General features: G+C 47.6%; 2 protein-coding genes across 2 annotated transcripts in view; both read right to left on the minus strand.

The window, feature by feature from the left end:
* The window catches only part of acer2 (alkaline ceramidase 2), a 19,914-nt gene extending 15,843 nt beyond the window's left edge, over nt 1-4,071 (minus strand). Inside the window, exons 1-2 of the mRNA XM_062515937.1 lie at nt 3,635-4,071; nt 3,181-3,295 (exon numbers count right to left, since the gene is read on the minus strand). Coding sequence (XP_062371921.1) covers nt 3,181-3,295; nt 3,635-3,739 — 220 coding nt within the window. The 5' untranslated portion in view covers nt 3,740-4,071. The remainder of the gene's footprint in view (nt 1-3,180; nt 3,296-3,634) is intronic.
* Nucleotides 4,072-7,162: 3,091 nt separating this feature from the next.
* dennd4c (DENN/MADD domain containing 4C) overlaps nt 7,163-15,000 on the minus strand; it is an 86,455-nt gene continuing 78,617 nt past the window's right edge. Inside the window, exons 31-35 of the mRNA XM_062515936.1 lie at nt 14,862-14,999; nt 13,010-13,127; nt 12,021-12,174; nt 11,332-11,396; nt 7,163-10,892 (exon numbers count right to left, since the gene is read on the minus strand). Of these exons, the coding sequence (XP_062371920.1) occupies nt 10,756-10,892; nt 11,332-11,396; nt 12,021-12,174; nt 13,010-13,127; nt 14,862-14,999 (612 nt within the window). The 3' untranslated portion in view covers nt 7,163-10,755. The remainder of the gene's footprint in view (nt 10,893-11,331; nt 11,397-12,020; nt 12,175-13,009; nt 13,128-14,861; nt 15,000) is intronic.

The raw sequence follows: 15,000 nt of genomic DNA on the forward strand, positions 1-15,000 counted from the left end.
CCATTCAAAGGCTACTGCACGCTAGCCCAGCTCCTTAACTACTAAACTACCACTACCCCATTCACAGGCTACTGCACACTAGCCCAGCTCCTTGACCACTACACTACCACCACCCCATTCACAGGCTACTGCATGTAATGCTACGCTAGCCCAGCTCCTTGACCACTACACTACCACCACCCCATTCACAGGCTACTGCATGCTACGCTAGCCCAGCTCCTTAACCACTACACTACCCCTACCCCATTCACTGGCTACTGCACGCTAGCCTAGCTCCTTAACTACTACACTACCACCGCCCCATTCACAGGCTACTGCATGCTACGCTAGCCCAGCTCCTTAACCACTACACTACCACTGCCCCATTCACAGGCTACTGCACGCTAGCCTAGCTCCTTGACCACTACACTACCACTCCCCCAATCACCGGCTACTGCACGCTACGCTAGCCCAGCTCCTTAACCACTAAACTACCACTGCCCCATTCACAGGCTACTGCACGCTAGCCCAGCTCCTTGACCACTACACTACCACCACCCCATTCACAGGCTACTGCATGTAATGCTACGCTAGCCCAGCTCCTTGACCACTACACTACCACCACCCCATTCACAGGCTACTGCATGTAATGCTACGCTAGCCCAGCTCCTTGACCACTACAGCACCACCACCCCATTCACAGGCTACTGCACGCTAGCCCAGCTCCTTGACCACTACACTACCACTGCCCCATTCACAGGCTACTGCATGTAATGCTACGCTAGCCCAGCTCCTTGACCACTACAGCACCAGCGCCGCACTAGAGGTTGTACTGCATGTGGATGTCAGCGCTGGCACTGGCTGGGTTTAGTTTAGCTGAAGACTGTCCCGAGGGCAGCAGCAGCGGCGGAGTGTAGCCTACTGTACGACGGCAAAACCACACGGCCGTCATATCCAGTCATGTGATGGCCCTCCGCATTCCATTACGCCCGGCTACATAATCACCATCATCTCTTCCCCACCGGCTATACTTATCATCTTCACACCTCGCCACACACACACACGATATGACAACAGGGTTAAGTCTGGGACATCACACACACACACACACACACACACACACACACACACACACACACACACACACACACACACACACACACACACACACACACACACACACACACACACACACACACACACACACACACACACACACACACACACACACACACACACACACACACACACACACACACACACACACACACACACACACACTCTCTTGTCCCACCCAAACCAGGCATCCAACCACGAACCCAACCACACTCAACCAAAACGCACACACACACACAATATGACAACAGGCGTATTTCTGAGCTATATCACCCCCCACCCTTCCCCAAGGCATGCAAACATGAGCCCACATGCACACACACACACACACTCACACACACACACACACACACACACACACACACACTACAGTATGATAAGACTAATGAATTCACACCACACACGGGCAGTGTCCAACAGCAGTAGCAGTAGCAGTAGCAGAGATGGCCTCAGCAGATAGCATTCCAGAGAGTCATTCCTGCCCTCATATCCTATCCCATCCCATCCCACTCCTACTCCTACTTCTCACTGGGGTTTTCCCTTTTTAAAATAAAAAAAAAATCCCAAAGAACAACTTCCCTATTCCAGTGGATGACTTCTTTTTTCTCTATTCTAAACTTGCTCTTTCTTTCTTTCGTCTTCTCCTTATTTCTCTCTCTCTCAGTCTATCTCTCTCTCAGTCTCTCTCTCTATCTCTCTCTCTCTCTCTCAGTCTCTCTCTCTCTCTCTCTCTCTCTCTCTGACTGAGAAGCATGCATAGACACAGTAGGCCTTGTCCCTAAGCGAGCAGTGGAGTTGTGGGGTGCATTGCAAATGGTGGCCAGCAGAAGTGAATGGAGTGGAGAACGCTGCCGTGGCATAACGGGGGCCAAAAGGGGGGCTACTCACACGGGGGAGAAAACCTCAAGACACTCAGCCGGGGGGTGTGTGTGTGTGTGTGTGTGTGTGTGTGTGTGTGTGTGTGTGTGTGTGTGTGTGTGTGTGTGTGTGAGTGTGTGTGTGTGTGTGTGTGTGAGAGAGAGACAGTGTGTGCATGTGCGATAGAAAGTGTGTGTCTCTGTGTGTGTGCGTGTGTGTGAGAGAGACAGTTTGTGCATGTGCAATATAATAAGTGCGATAAGTGAGAGAGAGAGAGAGAAAGTGAGACAGAGAGAGGGTGTGTGAGTGTGTCTCTGTGTGTGTGTGTGTGTGTGCTTCTCAGCGAGGGTGGACCGTATCACAGGGGGGTGAGAGGAGAGGGTTTGGGAGGTTCTCACAGGAGAGAGAGGGGGGGGGGGAGAAGACAGGACCACTTCTGTGTCCTTAAGAGAGAGAGAAGAAAAAAAGGGAAGAAAAAACATCTGACTTTTCAAAAGAGCCTGTGTGTGCTGCTCTCTATGCTAGACTCTAAGATTTACAACTTCTCTGGGTAAGGCCACTGGACACACACACACACACACACACACACACACACACACACACACGCACGCACAAAAGCGGAGAGAACATGCTGTGTCAGGACTACAAAGAAGGAAGTTCTTACTGCACCTGAGCTTTGGGCTACTAGGAGTTGATCAGCTACAGTACGTACAGCCAGTAATGCAAGCGGGTTCCTAACTTGTGGTAATTATTTAGATAAATCCTGAGAGGATATTCCTGAGTGGGGTGCAGAACAAGAGAACCTCATTTAAGACTGTAGCAAGAGTCTGCAACTCACTCTGGAAATTTCTTTCTTTCTTTTTTTTCTTTTTTAAGGAAAAGTTGATTACATAGACTCCAGTGTGAAGAATCTCTTGGTACAAACACCACAAACATTGTGTAACGCCACCTCATATGTCCAGCCTGGTTTCCCAAAGCACTTAACGGTTTCCCCGCGTCTTGGGTCAAGCACACACACACACACACACACACACACACACACACACACACCAAGCCCCTTTGAAAACAAGGAAAAGAGAGCTGACAAAGGGTCATGACCCCTTCATAGCTCCGTTAGGTCCCCCATGAAAACAGACCCAGGGTCTCTTGTGTAAGCCTGGCCTACACTATCTTCAACTTCGGGTTACTGTCGGTCAAAGCTGTGCAGGAAAACTACGGGCAACTTACCGACCACAACCAACAGCATCCAAATGAGATAGATCCCGCTGTTGAAATGCTCAGCATACTGACGGAACAGGCACATCAAAATAGGGGGCAAGATAAAAAATAAGATGTTGCTAATCTGGAAATAGAGCACACACAGACAAAAAGAATCAGAAAATACCCTCGGGGAAACAAAATGACAACAAAGCATCATTGCACAGTGGAAGGGGTAGGCTATAAGAAAAAGAAGACTATAACTTTAGCCTACAGATGTTTAGCCTTTTTTTTAACTACAACAACTGCATCATCATTTAAAATGAAATTATAGATTATAGTTCACGTTCGCGGATAACCATCGGCAAGGCATTATTGTACTTCGTTGATAAACCTTTAAACATCTCAACAAAAAGACAGCGCCTGAAAACGAGAACAAAGCATGCATCAGTGCCAACCGACAACATCTCAAGCCACATCATACCGTGTTGTAGAACTCCGCTATTCCAGGGTAGATCATGTAATTGCCTTCGCACCAGTCAACTTCCGAGCTCCCGGCTTGGAGATGGTCCCAGAATAGTACATTCATTTTCTCCCGAGTGTTTAGATATAAACTTCAAAGCCAGTGTCAAGTGAAGTCCGTCGGAACAACAACGGCAGGTACCCAAGTAGACTGACCCGATTACTGTTGACAACTGCTAGCGGGTAATGGTTTCGACTAGACAGGAGAAGAAACCGCTTCGCTACAAGTAGACAAGTGAATGCGCCGGCTTCTGCAAATGTCCTCTGGGTGCATGGAGTCTGCGATGGGGACTGACAAAGCGATGCTCGGAGCTCCTTGTCTGACTGACCTGTGTTCCTGCTGTCATCCTGCTCGGTAGCAGACGAGAGCTGATCCGCTGCGCTGTCTACCTCCTCTTCTATCCGGAGATTTTCTCAGCAACATGTGATCCGCGCATGCGTACCGGGCTTAGTATTTCAACAACAATAGTCAGTCACAGCTGCACGCAAAACTGCACTGCACGCTCACAGACAATGCTCGCTGCATGCATTAGGCTAAATTTCGTAGAAGCAGTTGATATGCAAAACCTTGAACACTTTCAGACACAAACGTAATTTAACGAAAATACCTGAACATGTTGACCTTAATTTAAAAATTACAATCGTAGACTGTCCTGAGATATCAATTGAGGCTATCAAGATAAAGAAATGGACAGGCCTAATATGTTTGGTCATGCTTTTTTTCAGGCATATAATTGTGTAGTTTAAACCATGTCGTGGGACACCAGTTAGCGACATTTAAGTGTAGCCTAATTAACAATATCTAGGGCACGTCGGCGTCTTTCCTCCCTAATCAGGATTTCCGAGGCAAAGTACAATGTTCTGGAGAAGCGTCATCGCTGGCCAAAAATATTTCCCGTCAGCTTCCATTCATTGCCACATTGTTGACATTCCCCGAGAAGTTGGCAGCTGTTTACAGGATGACCATGTTCTGGCCAAGCAGAAACATGGGAACATTAACACCTGGCAACCACATGAGGACACCAGACAGGAACAACCAAAGGCAAACAGCACACATTACATTACATCAGTTAGTTAAGATGTGTCTGTGATAGTAGCCTGGCTACAGAATATACTGCTCTTTGGGGAACAGTTTTCCGCAGGTTTAGCCAGTTGGCCTACACTTAAATGGAGTTCTGGATTAGGCCTACAAACCCATTTAATCACTGAATTTATGTGTTCATTTCAGACACAGGTGCTCTAACAACTCATGCAGTCTGTCATTCTGGGTCTGGGTCTTTCTCAAGAGCTCAGTGAATTCAATCATGATAATATCACAATGGTTCACAAATCAAGGTCATGGTTAGGTGAGGTCTGGTAGACCTTTCCTGGACTACACAGAGACCTGATCTCAATCTCATCGCCATCAAACACCTCTCGGATGAACCCATGGATATTGTGAGCAACAACTTTAGCTCAAATTCTAGGCCTATAGCTTTGTTTCACTGCTGACTAGAAATGCAAAGTTGCACACACATCATGAACAAGAACTTCCACCTCCCCTTTGAATGTACCGGCAGCAAGGCCAAGACGAGACCCCATATAATAATTCTTGTAGGGAAAACGGCAATACCATCAGATGTCTAGAATGTTCCGTATTGGGCGCCACAGATGCCACAAGCTCTACTGCTGGCTGTCAAGGGGCTGTTGAGTGGAGTGGAACAGAGGAGTGGAACACAGGAGTGGAACAGAGGAGCGGAACAGAGGAGCGGAACACAGGAGTGGAACACAGGAGTGGAACACAGGAGTGGAACACAGGAGCGGAACACAGGAGCGGAACAGAGGAGCGGAACAGAGCGGTGGAACACAGGAGCGGAACAGAGGAGTGGAACACAGGAGTGGAACAGAGGAGCGGAACAGAGGAGCGGAACACAGGAGCGGAACACAGGAGTGGAACACAGGAGCGGAACACAGGAGTGGAACAGAGGAGCGGAACAGAGCGGTGGAACACAGGAGTGGAGCAGAGGAGTGGAACACAGGAGTGGAACAGAGGAGTGGAACAGAGCTGACATGCAGATAAGCATCAGCTGAGAGATGTTTAGGGTGTAAACATCCCCCAAGACCAGACGTCTCCCACCCTCCCACCACAGTGGCAGACACTGACCGTGTGTGTGTGTGTGTGTGTGTGTGTGTGTGAAAATGTGTCCTCAAACTATGGGGAACAGACAAGACTAGGAGAGAATGGAGACATGCGAGATGACTGTCTTGATTAGTAGGCAAAAATCCCTGGGGATAGGTAAGTAACCAGTGTACAAACTGTGTATTTCACACTTCCTGTTTGTCTCTGTTTCAACAGTTTGAGTACATATTGGAAAAACATCACAGGAATTTTACAGACAAGACACACAGACGTCTCTGAAACTGAGCTGAAGGAATAGGTCATTATTGAGCTGCTATATTGCGTCTGGTGGTCTTGTAATGATAAATGTCAATTGAACTGCACCACAGAGGCCCCACTGCCCAGCTCAGCTGATGAAACATAAGCAAGCTACAAAAAGTCTGTCCTGACGTCTGTCACCACAGCCTACTTACTTGACTCGGCACAAGTCATGGAACTAACCACAACATCCTGTCATGTAAACTATCATCCATAAACACAGATACCTTCAAACAATCCAACATTTAATGCATTTGTAATTTAATTTAAATATTTTCCTATTGTATTGGAATGATTGGAAAGAACAATTCCTAAAACTCAATGGTTGTTCGATCCATAGCCGTGGATCTTTTCTTCTGTCCTCTCCGTCTTGAACTCAAACTGTTAAATGAAATAATGTGAACACTTGTATTTGTTTGTTTACCATTGTATTCTTAAAAAAAAAAAACCACCAATAGCACCACGGCAACATGTGTTACCCTCACGTTGTTATCGGAAACACAGCAAGCGGCTAACAGTTGTTGTCATTCTCTTCCCTTTCCTGTTACCACAGACATGACACATGTACTTGGTTCTTTACCAACAGTGTTGTGTAGACTGTTTGTTTTGTTTTCCTTCAAGTTGGTTAGATAACTTTGTTGTTTTCCTGGACTGGGCAAGAAATACATGTTTTTTTGGGGAGGTTTGCCAGAATCAGTTTTGATGGATATTTCCTTGTTTCTCTAATTTGTTTTGCCCCACTGCCATTTAATACAAGTTACTTTGTTTTTCCATGATCAATCTGGATAGATATTGACTTGTTATACAAGGCTCTTTGTACTGTAAATCAATACATAGAGGAGATTGTTCTTCGCCTCAAAATACTAATAGTATGGGCATGTAAGGTGCCACGGTATGTACTATCTACCCCCAATTGTTCCCCCAGTGCCCAAGTAATGGCTGCGTGCATGTGTGTGTGTGTGTGTGTGTGTGTGTGTGTGTTCCATGAATGGGTCAAATGCAGAGGAAGACTTTCTCTCAGGAGGAATAAAACGATCAATCTCCTCTTTTAAATAAAACCAGAGCAGGCCCCAATTCAATCATGTCCAAACTCATTTATTGCAGTATATTTCAGTAGGTGTAGACCAACACTCATTCCACAGGACGGTACAGAAGGGAATTTACAATGGTGGAGACCTTCAAGGAGCCTCCTCTCCAACTCATACCCAGACCTGGTCCACAGGGGCCCTGCTGGGGTTGTGGTTTTAGCCATAAAGCTGGATTTAAACAGTTTCACGTAACTTTCCCATACATGGATTAAGGATGGTAAGCCTAGTACTAAACCCTAAGGGTGGTAAGTTAGTACCAAACCCAAAGGATGGTAAGCTAGTACCAAACCCTAAGGGAGGTAAGCCTAGTACTAAACTCTAAGGGTGGTAAGTTAGTACCAAACCCAAAGGATGGTAAGCTAGTACCAAACCCTAAGGGAGGTAAGCCTAGTACTAAACTCTAAGGGTGGTAAGTTAGTACTAAACTCTAAGGGTGGTAAGTTAGTACCAAACCCTAAGGGAGGTAAGCCTAGTACTAAAAGCCTACTAAAACTACGACTAATCTAAAAGCTTTTTTCCTCAGTAGAGACCTCCACTGAAGCTCTTTTATGTGCAGGACTACAGTAGTCTTAACTCATTTGACCCATGTACAGGAAAGCGGCCCATGAACTGGACTGGGCCCAGGTCTGGAGCGGGTTCGGAGGAGAGGATCAGCTCCTGTAGTCTACCGTGGAGGAAAGGACACAAGCAGACTGTACACAATAGGCGAGAGCTGTGGGAATCACTTGGTGTTAAAAATGTGTTAAACTGCAGGAGAGAGAAAAATAATGAATGGCGGTTCTACATTACAACACATCGAGTTATGTGCAAGGGCTGAACGCTTACCAAGTTTTAACACTCTAAACAACAACAACAACAACAATAATAATAATAATAAAAAAAAAACATGAAGAAAATGATGTGCACATTTGAGGTTCTCCCAGATTCAAAAACACGCACACTCACACACACACACACTCACTCACTTAAAGGGGGTGACACTGTCGAGATATCAAATACACAAGTGTGTGTTTTCTTTTTTTACACACTAGACACACACAAGTCGGAATGTTTTTGCTTCGCCCCCCTCCCTCCCTCCTCCCTCTTCTGGGTTCTACAGCAGTAGTATTGGCCCAGTATTGATTAATTCATTCATTAATTCATTAATTAAGTACACTTCACATTCTGCCGTTCGTTATGAGCAGCCTACTTCCTCCGATCAAACCCCTTGTGTGATTCTCTAAACGTCCACTAGAGGTCCTCGTGAGCCCTTTTGCAGCGAATTCACAAAGCTTGTAGAGTAGACCAACACATTTGATTGGCTAGTCAGTTCAAGGAGCATGATATGTTTAGAGTGTTTATGACTGCAAAGCAACCAGTAAAGAAAAACGTGGATATATACACATATATATATCTGACCCCCTGCTCAGTGAACGCTCCTTGATTCTAAATGCATGTTCAGCTATACAAAAATGTAAAGAGAAAGACAAATAAATTAAGGCAGGCTATGTTGTGTTACTTTAGTAGCAGTAAAAACCTCCCAAGCCTTTGCAGCAAGGCACAAGAACTCTCTCTAACCCTCTCATCAGCTGATGGTTACTGTCTCGGAACGCTGGCTATGCCGTGTTTGTGTGCATGTTTACACTGTGCAAAACTGCCCAAGATATCTGTGTATGTGTGTATGTATGTTTGTGTGTGTGTGTGTGTCTTCTACATCGGCCTGTGCGTGTGTGTATGCGCCTCTGTCGTGTGAGAGTGATTAAAACATTTGTGGTTAAAAACACGAGCGCTAGAAAGGCACACACACACACACACACACACACACACACATACAGCTGAGATGGCAAGGCGCTAAATGTCCCATATAACACCACAAGCACTGTGTATATATATAGATTGTGTGTGTGCGTGTATGTTATGTGTGTACATATTTTTTCTCACATTTTCAAGATATGGTGTGTGCTGTGTGTGGTTATGTGTTTATTTAAGTCATGATCATTTTCTGTACAACTGTGTGACAATGAAACTGTGACAATGAAACTCTGTGAGAAATTGACGAGGGTATGTGTGTGTGTGTGTGTGTGTGTGTGTGTGTGTGTGTGTGTATATGCGAGTGTGTATATGTGTGTGTGTGTGTGTGTGTGTGTGTGTGTGTATATGTGTGTGTGTATATGTGAGTGTGTATATGTGTGTGTGTGTGTGTGAATGAGAGAGGGAAAGAAGAGAGAGCCACTTGGACACAACTGGCTTCTTATCTCCCAAGAGGCTTACAGTCATGCAACAGCATCTCAAAGAACCCTGACGACTGACGAGTCACCTGACTGGCACTTCTGACTGGTCAGCACGTCCGAGACTGGGCACACACCACCGGGCACACACCACTGGGTAGATGCCACCGGGCACACACCTCCGTCACCACCCTTTATTAAGACTCTCGTGTGATTTCTGGAATGTTTTAATCTTGTGTCTGTGTTACAATTTCCTACAGTACAGTCATCATATACTCTAGCCAATCTGTTGATGAACAACACACATGCAAGCACACACACACACACACACACACACACACACACACACACACACACACACACACACACACACTGACCTCACATCTTAGTGTCCCCCTAAGCTGGCTGTCAAAGACAAATTACCCAGAAGTCACAGCGAAAAGAGCCCATTCTGGGAGGAAGGCAACCCGGTTCTCACACACACACACACACACACACACACACACACACACACACACATACACACACACACACACGCACGCGCGCACGCGCGCAGGCCCAACGTAGAAAAATATATACATAAAAAACTAACAACTAAAATCAAAGAGACTTTATAAGAGATCCAACCCGGCCGACAGAACATCCATCATCAGAAAGTGCACATCAAATAGTTAAGACTGGTTGTCATGGCGACCCTGGTGCGTAGGACAACACACCCACACGGCAACTGTTGCCGCGGCGGAGAGGGGGAGGGGGGGGGTGAAACATCAGGTGTGTGTGGGAGAGGGAGAGATGAATTTTTAGACCTGACCACACTGTCATCTTCATCCAAAACACACAACACACTACGACACCTCTCTCCCTCACACACACACACACACACACACGTTGCTGTCAGCGTGCTTCAGCAGTCACATGGGGGGAGTCGGAGCGTCCGAAGACTCAGCAAGAGGAACCGAGGGCCACGATCACACCCTGTCGTCTGGACAACGCAGCGGAGAGTCGGGGCTCATGGAGAGAGAGAAGACGAAGAGGACGACCAAAAAAAAAAAGAATTGCAGTGATGAAAGCATGACGTGGCGACGGGGGGGAGGGGGGGGGGGGTCAAAAGTACCATCTTTGGGTCAGGGTGCTGCTGTCAAAGTCGCTATCAACTGTACAAAACAAACAAACAAACAAACAAGCGAAAACAACAACAGAAGAACCCCGTTTCCATAGTGCCATGACCCTTCACCCCTGACCCCTACAGAGTTGACCCCAGCGTAGCTCCAGAGGCGGTTGGGGTTGGGGAGGGGGGGGGGTGGGGGTGTTGTTGAGTGGGTGGCTGGGTGTTTGGGAGGGTGCTGTTGGTCCTCCATGCCCCTAGGGGGCCTCAGATGAAGGGAGCGCCGAAAGTCTTGAGGCACCACTGCACACTCTTGTTGGGCGGCCAGTCCATGGGGGCCAAGGCCTTCCGCTGCTCAGCACTCAACTCATCAAACGCCTGCCGGTACTCACGATCATACGCCTCTGCACATGGGAGAGAGGGATGGGGAGAGAGAGAGAGAGGGAGAGAGGGAGGGAGAGAGGGAGGGATGGAGAGAGGGAGGGAGGGAGAGGGAGGGAGAGGGAGGGAGAGAGAGAGAGGGAGAGGGAAAGAGAGAGAAAGGTAACTTAAGTACACACAGAACAGCATGACAGAATGAATATGTCAGAGCAAAACTCCTTTAACACTGATCCAGGTATGAAGTATTTAGTCTGACTGGTTGGACCAGGTGCCTGGAGCATAGAACAGCTGTGCTAGCAGGTGAACACCTGCTAGCACCTAGCGTCTGCTGTTAGCACAGGTGAACACCTGCTAACATCTAGCGTCTGCTATTAGCACAGGTGAACACCTGCTAGCACCTAGAGTCTGCTGTTAGCACAGGTGAACACCTGCTAGCACCTAGAGTCTGCTTCTGCTACTCACCCACGTCAATGTTCTCTCTGCCAAGAGACACCAGGGCTAGGAACAGAATCTCCCTGTAGATACTCCTGTGTGTGTGTGTGTGTGTGTGTGTGTGTGTGTGTGTGTGTGTGTGTGTGTGTGTGTGTTTGTGCGAGAGAGAGAGAGAGAGAGAGAGAGAGAGAGAGATAGAGAGAGAGAGTGTGAGTGAGTGAGAAATTGTGTTGAGAGGGAAAAGGAAACAAATAAAATGTAAACAAACATGAAGTCAACTAAACAACTAAAGATATTGTTCATGTACACAGAAACAGGACACAAAAAGTTTCAACTTTTGAAATATTCAACTTTCGGGTGAAATGTGTTGGCCTTTGATTTAATAAATTGTTTGCGATGAGGAAATCACCATTGCTTGCTTCTACTTAAATGCCCTACTCTCATGATATAGTACCACTGTAGCTGGGACTTTTCACATTTTACATTTTTCGAAAGCCAGATATCCCTACTTTTTTGAGTTTAGGTATGGGTAAGATTGTCCCTGTGTGCTTGTGTGTGTGTGAGAGCACTGTTGGTGTTGGTGTGTGTGTGTGTGTGCATGTATGTGTGAGCGCACTGTTGGTGTGTGTGTGTCTGTGTGTGTGTGTGTGTGAGTGTGTGCATGTATGTGAGAGCACTGTTGGTGTGTGTGTGTGTGTGTGTGTGTGTGTGTGTCTCACCTCTGCCTCTTGACCTCTGGGTGGCGCTTGACCTCCCTGAGCAGCACGTTGATGGGCGAGTACACGTCGTTGGTCTGGATGCTGCGCACTATGCTGTTCAGCAGCGTACGCGTCTCCTGGTGGTCACTCGGGTCCAGCGTCCCTTTACGCTCCACTGGGGGCAGAGGGCAAAGGGCAAAGGGCACAAAAGGTCAACAAAGGATCAATCACATTTAAACAGGTCATCATGTGTGATCCTACGTTCACAATTCTACTGATGCAGGGTTGTTGTTGAATGTGTGTGTGTGTGTGTGTGTGTGTGTGTGTGTGTCCTCACTGAAGCTTCTCCACAGCATGTAGAGTGGTTTGGTAGGATGTATGTGTGTGTGTGTGTGTGTGTGTGTGTGTGTACACTCACTGAAACTCCTCCACAGCATCACAGCATGCAGAGTGGTTTGGTAGGTTGTGTACAGTAGATGGTGTATGTGTGTGTGTGTGTGTGTGTGTACTCACTGAAGCTCCTCCACAGCATGTAGAGTTTTTAGTAGTGTGTGTGTGTGTGTGTGTGTGTGTGTGTGTGTGTGTGTGTATGTGTGTGTGTGTGTGTGTATGTGTGTGCACTCACTGAAGCTCCTCCACAGCGTGTAGAGTTTTTAGTAGTGTGTGTGTGTGTGTGTGTGTGTGTGTGTGTGTGTGTGTGTGTGCACTCACTGAAGCTCCTCCACAGCATGTAGAGTGGTTTGGTATTGTAGGTTGTGTGTGTGTGTGTGTGTGTGTGTGTGTGTGTGTGTGTGTGTGTACACAGTGTGTGTGTGTGTGTGTGTGTGTACACTCACTGAAGCTCCTCCACAGCATGTAGAGTTTTTAGTAGTGTGTGTGTGTGTGTGTGTGTGTGTGTGTGTGTGTGTGTGTGTGTGTGTGTGTGCACTCACTGAAGCTCCTCCACAGCATGTAGAGTTTTTAGTAGTGTGTGTGTGTGTGTGTGTGTGTGTGTGTGTGTGTGCACTCACTGAAGCTCCTCCACAGCATGTAGAGTGGCTCTGAGGGCTCCTGGTGCAGGTTGGTGTTGTCCCACAGCAGCTGGATGTACACCTGCTTACTGTCAGCAGACAGGGACGTCTGGGGCAGCTACACACACATACACACACACACACACACACACACACACACGCACACAGTGCCAGAGATCAATGTCATTTCAACTGTAACAATAATAAGCAACTATGTTTGCTAACTAACTTTTTTTCTCTCTAAATTGTACTCTTGTAAGAGAAAGAAAGACAGAAAGAAACAGAGAGAGCAAGAGAGAGTGAAAGAGAAAGTGAGAGAGATAGTGGGTGAGACAGAGAGAGAGAGAAAGAGATAGACAGAGAGCAAGAGGGATTGAGAAAGTGAGAGAGAGATAGTGAGTGAGAACGAGAGAGAGAGAAAGAGATAGACAGAGAGCAAGAGGGATTGAGAAAGTGAGAGAGAGATAGTGAGTGAGAACGAGAGAGAGAAAGAAAGAGAGAGAGACAGATAGATAGATAGAGAGAGAGAGACAGAGAGAAAGAGAGAGAGAGAGAGACGGTAGCAGGAGAGTGAGCATCAGTGTCACAGAAGGTCTTCCCAGTCCGAGAGAGAGGAGAAGGGAAGAGTGAAGGAGGGAGCGAGGGAGCAAGGAGAGGGAAGGATGGAGCAAGGAGAGTGGGCATCACCTGGACTCCGTTGTTGCAGTGCTCGGACGTGAGGATGAGAGAGAGAGAGAGAGATAGGTAGATAGATAGAGAGAGAGAGATAGAGAGATAGATAGAGAGAGAGAGGAGGAGGAGGAGGAGAGTGGGCATCACCTGGACTCCGTTGTTGCAGTGCTCGGACGTGAGGATGAGAGAGGGATAGAGAGAGATAGAGAGAGAGAGATATAGAGAGAGAGATAGAGAGAGAGAGATAGAGAGAGAGAGATAGAGAGAGAGAGAGAGAGAGAGGAGGAGGAGGAGAGTGAGCATCACCTGGACTCCATTGTTGCAGTGCTCGGACGTGAGGATGAGATAGAGAGAGATAGAGAGAGGAGGAGGAGAGAGGAGGAGGAGGAGGAGAGTGGGTAATAGGTAATACCTGGACTCCGTTGTTGCAGTGCTCGGACGTGAGGATGAGAGAGATAGATAGAGAGATAGAGAGATAGAGAGAGAGAGAGAGGAGGAGGAGGAGAGTGGGTAATAGGTAATACCTGGACTCCGTTGTTGCAGTGCTCGGACGTGAGGATGAGAGAGAGAGAGAGAGAGAGAGAGAGATATATAGAGAGAGAGGAGGAGGAGGAGGAGAGTGGGCATCACCTGGACTCCGTTGTTGCAGTGCTCGGACGTGAGGATGAGAGATAGAGAGAGGAGGAGGAGGAGGAGGAGGAGGAGGAGGAGAGGGAGCATCACCTGGACTCCGTTGTTGCAGTGCTCGGACGTGAGGATGAGAGATAGAGAGAGAGGAGGAGGAGGAGGAGAAGGAGGAGGAGGAGGAGGAGAGGGAGCATCACTTGGACTCTGTTGTTGCAGTGCTCGGACGTGAGGATGAGAGATAGAGAGAGAGGAGGAGGAGGAGGAGGAGGAGAGTGGGCATCACCTGGACTCCGTTGTTGCAGTGCTCGGACGTGAGGATGAGAGATAGATAGAGAGAGAGAGGAGGAGGAGGAGAGTGGGTAATAGGTAATACCTGGACTCCGTTGTTGCAGTGCTCGGACGTGAGGATGAGAGATAGATAGAGAGAGAGAGGAGGAGGAGGAGAGTGGGTAATAGGTAATACCTGGACTCCGTTGTTGCAGTGCTCGGACGTGAGGATGAGAGATAGATAGAGAGAGAGAGGAGGAGGAGGAGAGTGGGTAATAGGTAATACCTGGACTCCGTTGTTGCAGTGCTCGGACGTGAGGATGAGTCCTGGCAGGTTGCTCTGCAGGTCCAGGCGCCGGAAATACCACAGAAGGTTCCAGAACAGGATGGGGTGCTGACTCAGGAACTTGTGAGTGTAGATCACC

This window comes from Sardina pilchardus, chromosome 16 (genome assembly GCF_963854185.1).
Source record: "Sardina pilchardus chromosome 16, fSarPil1.1, whole genome shotgun sequence".
NCBI classification, from domain to species: domain Eukaryota; kingdom Metazoa; phylum Chordata; class Actinopteri; order Clupeiformes; family Clupeidae; genus Sardina; species Sardina pilchardus.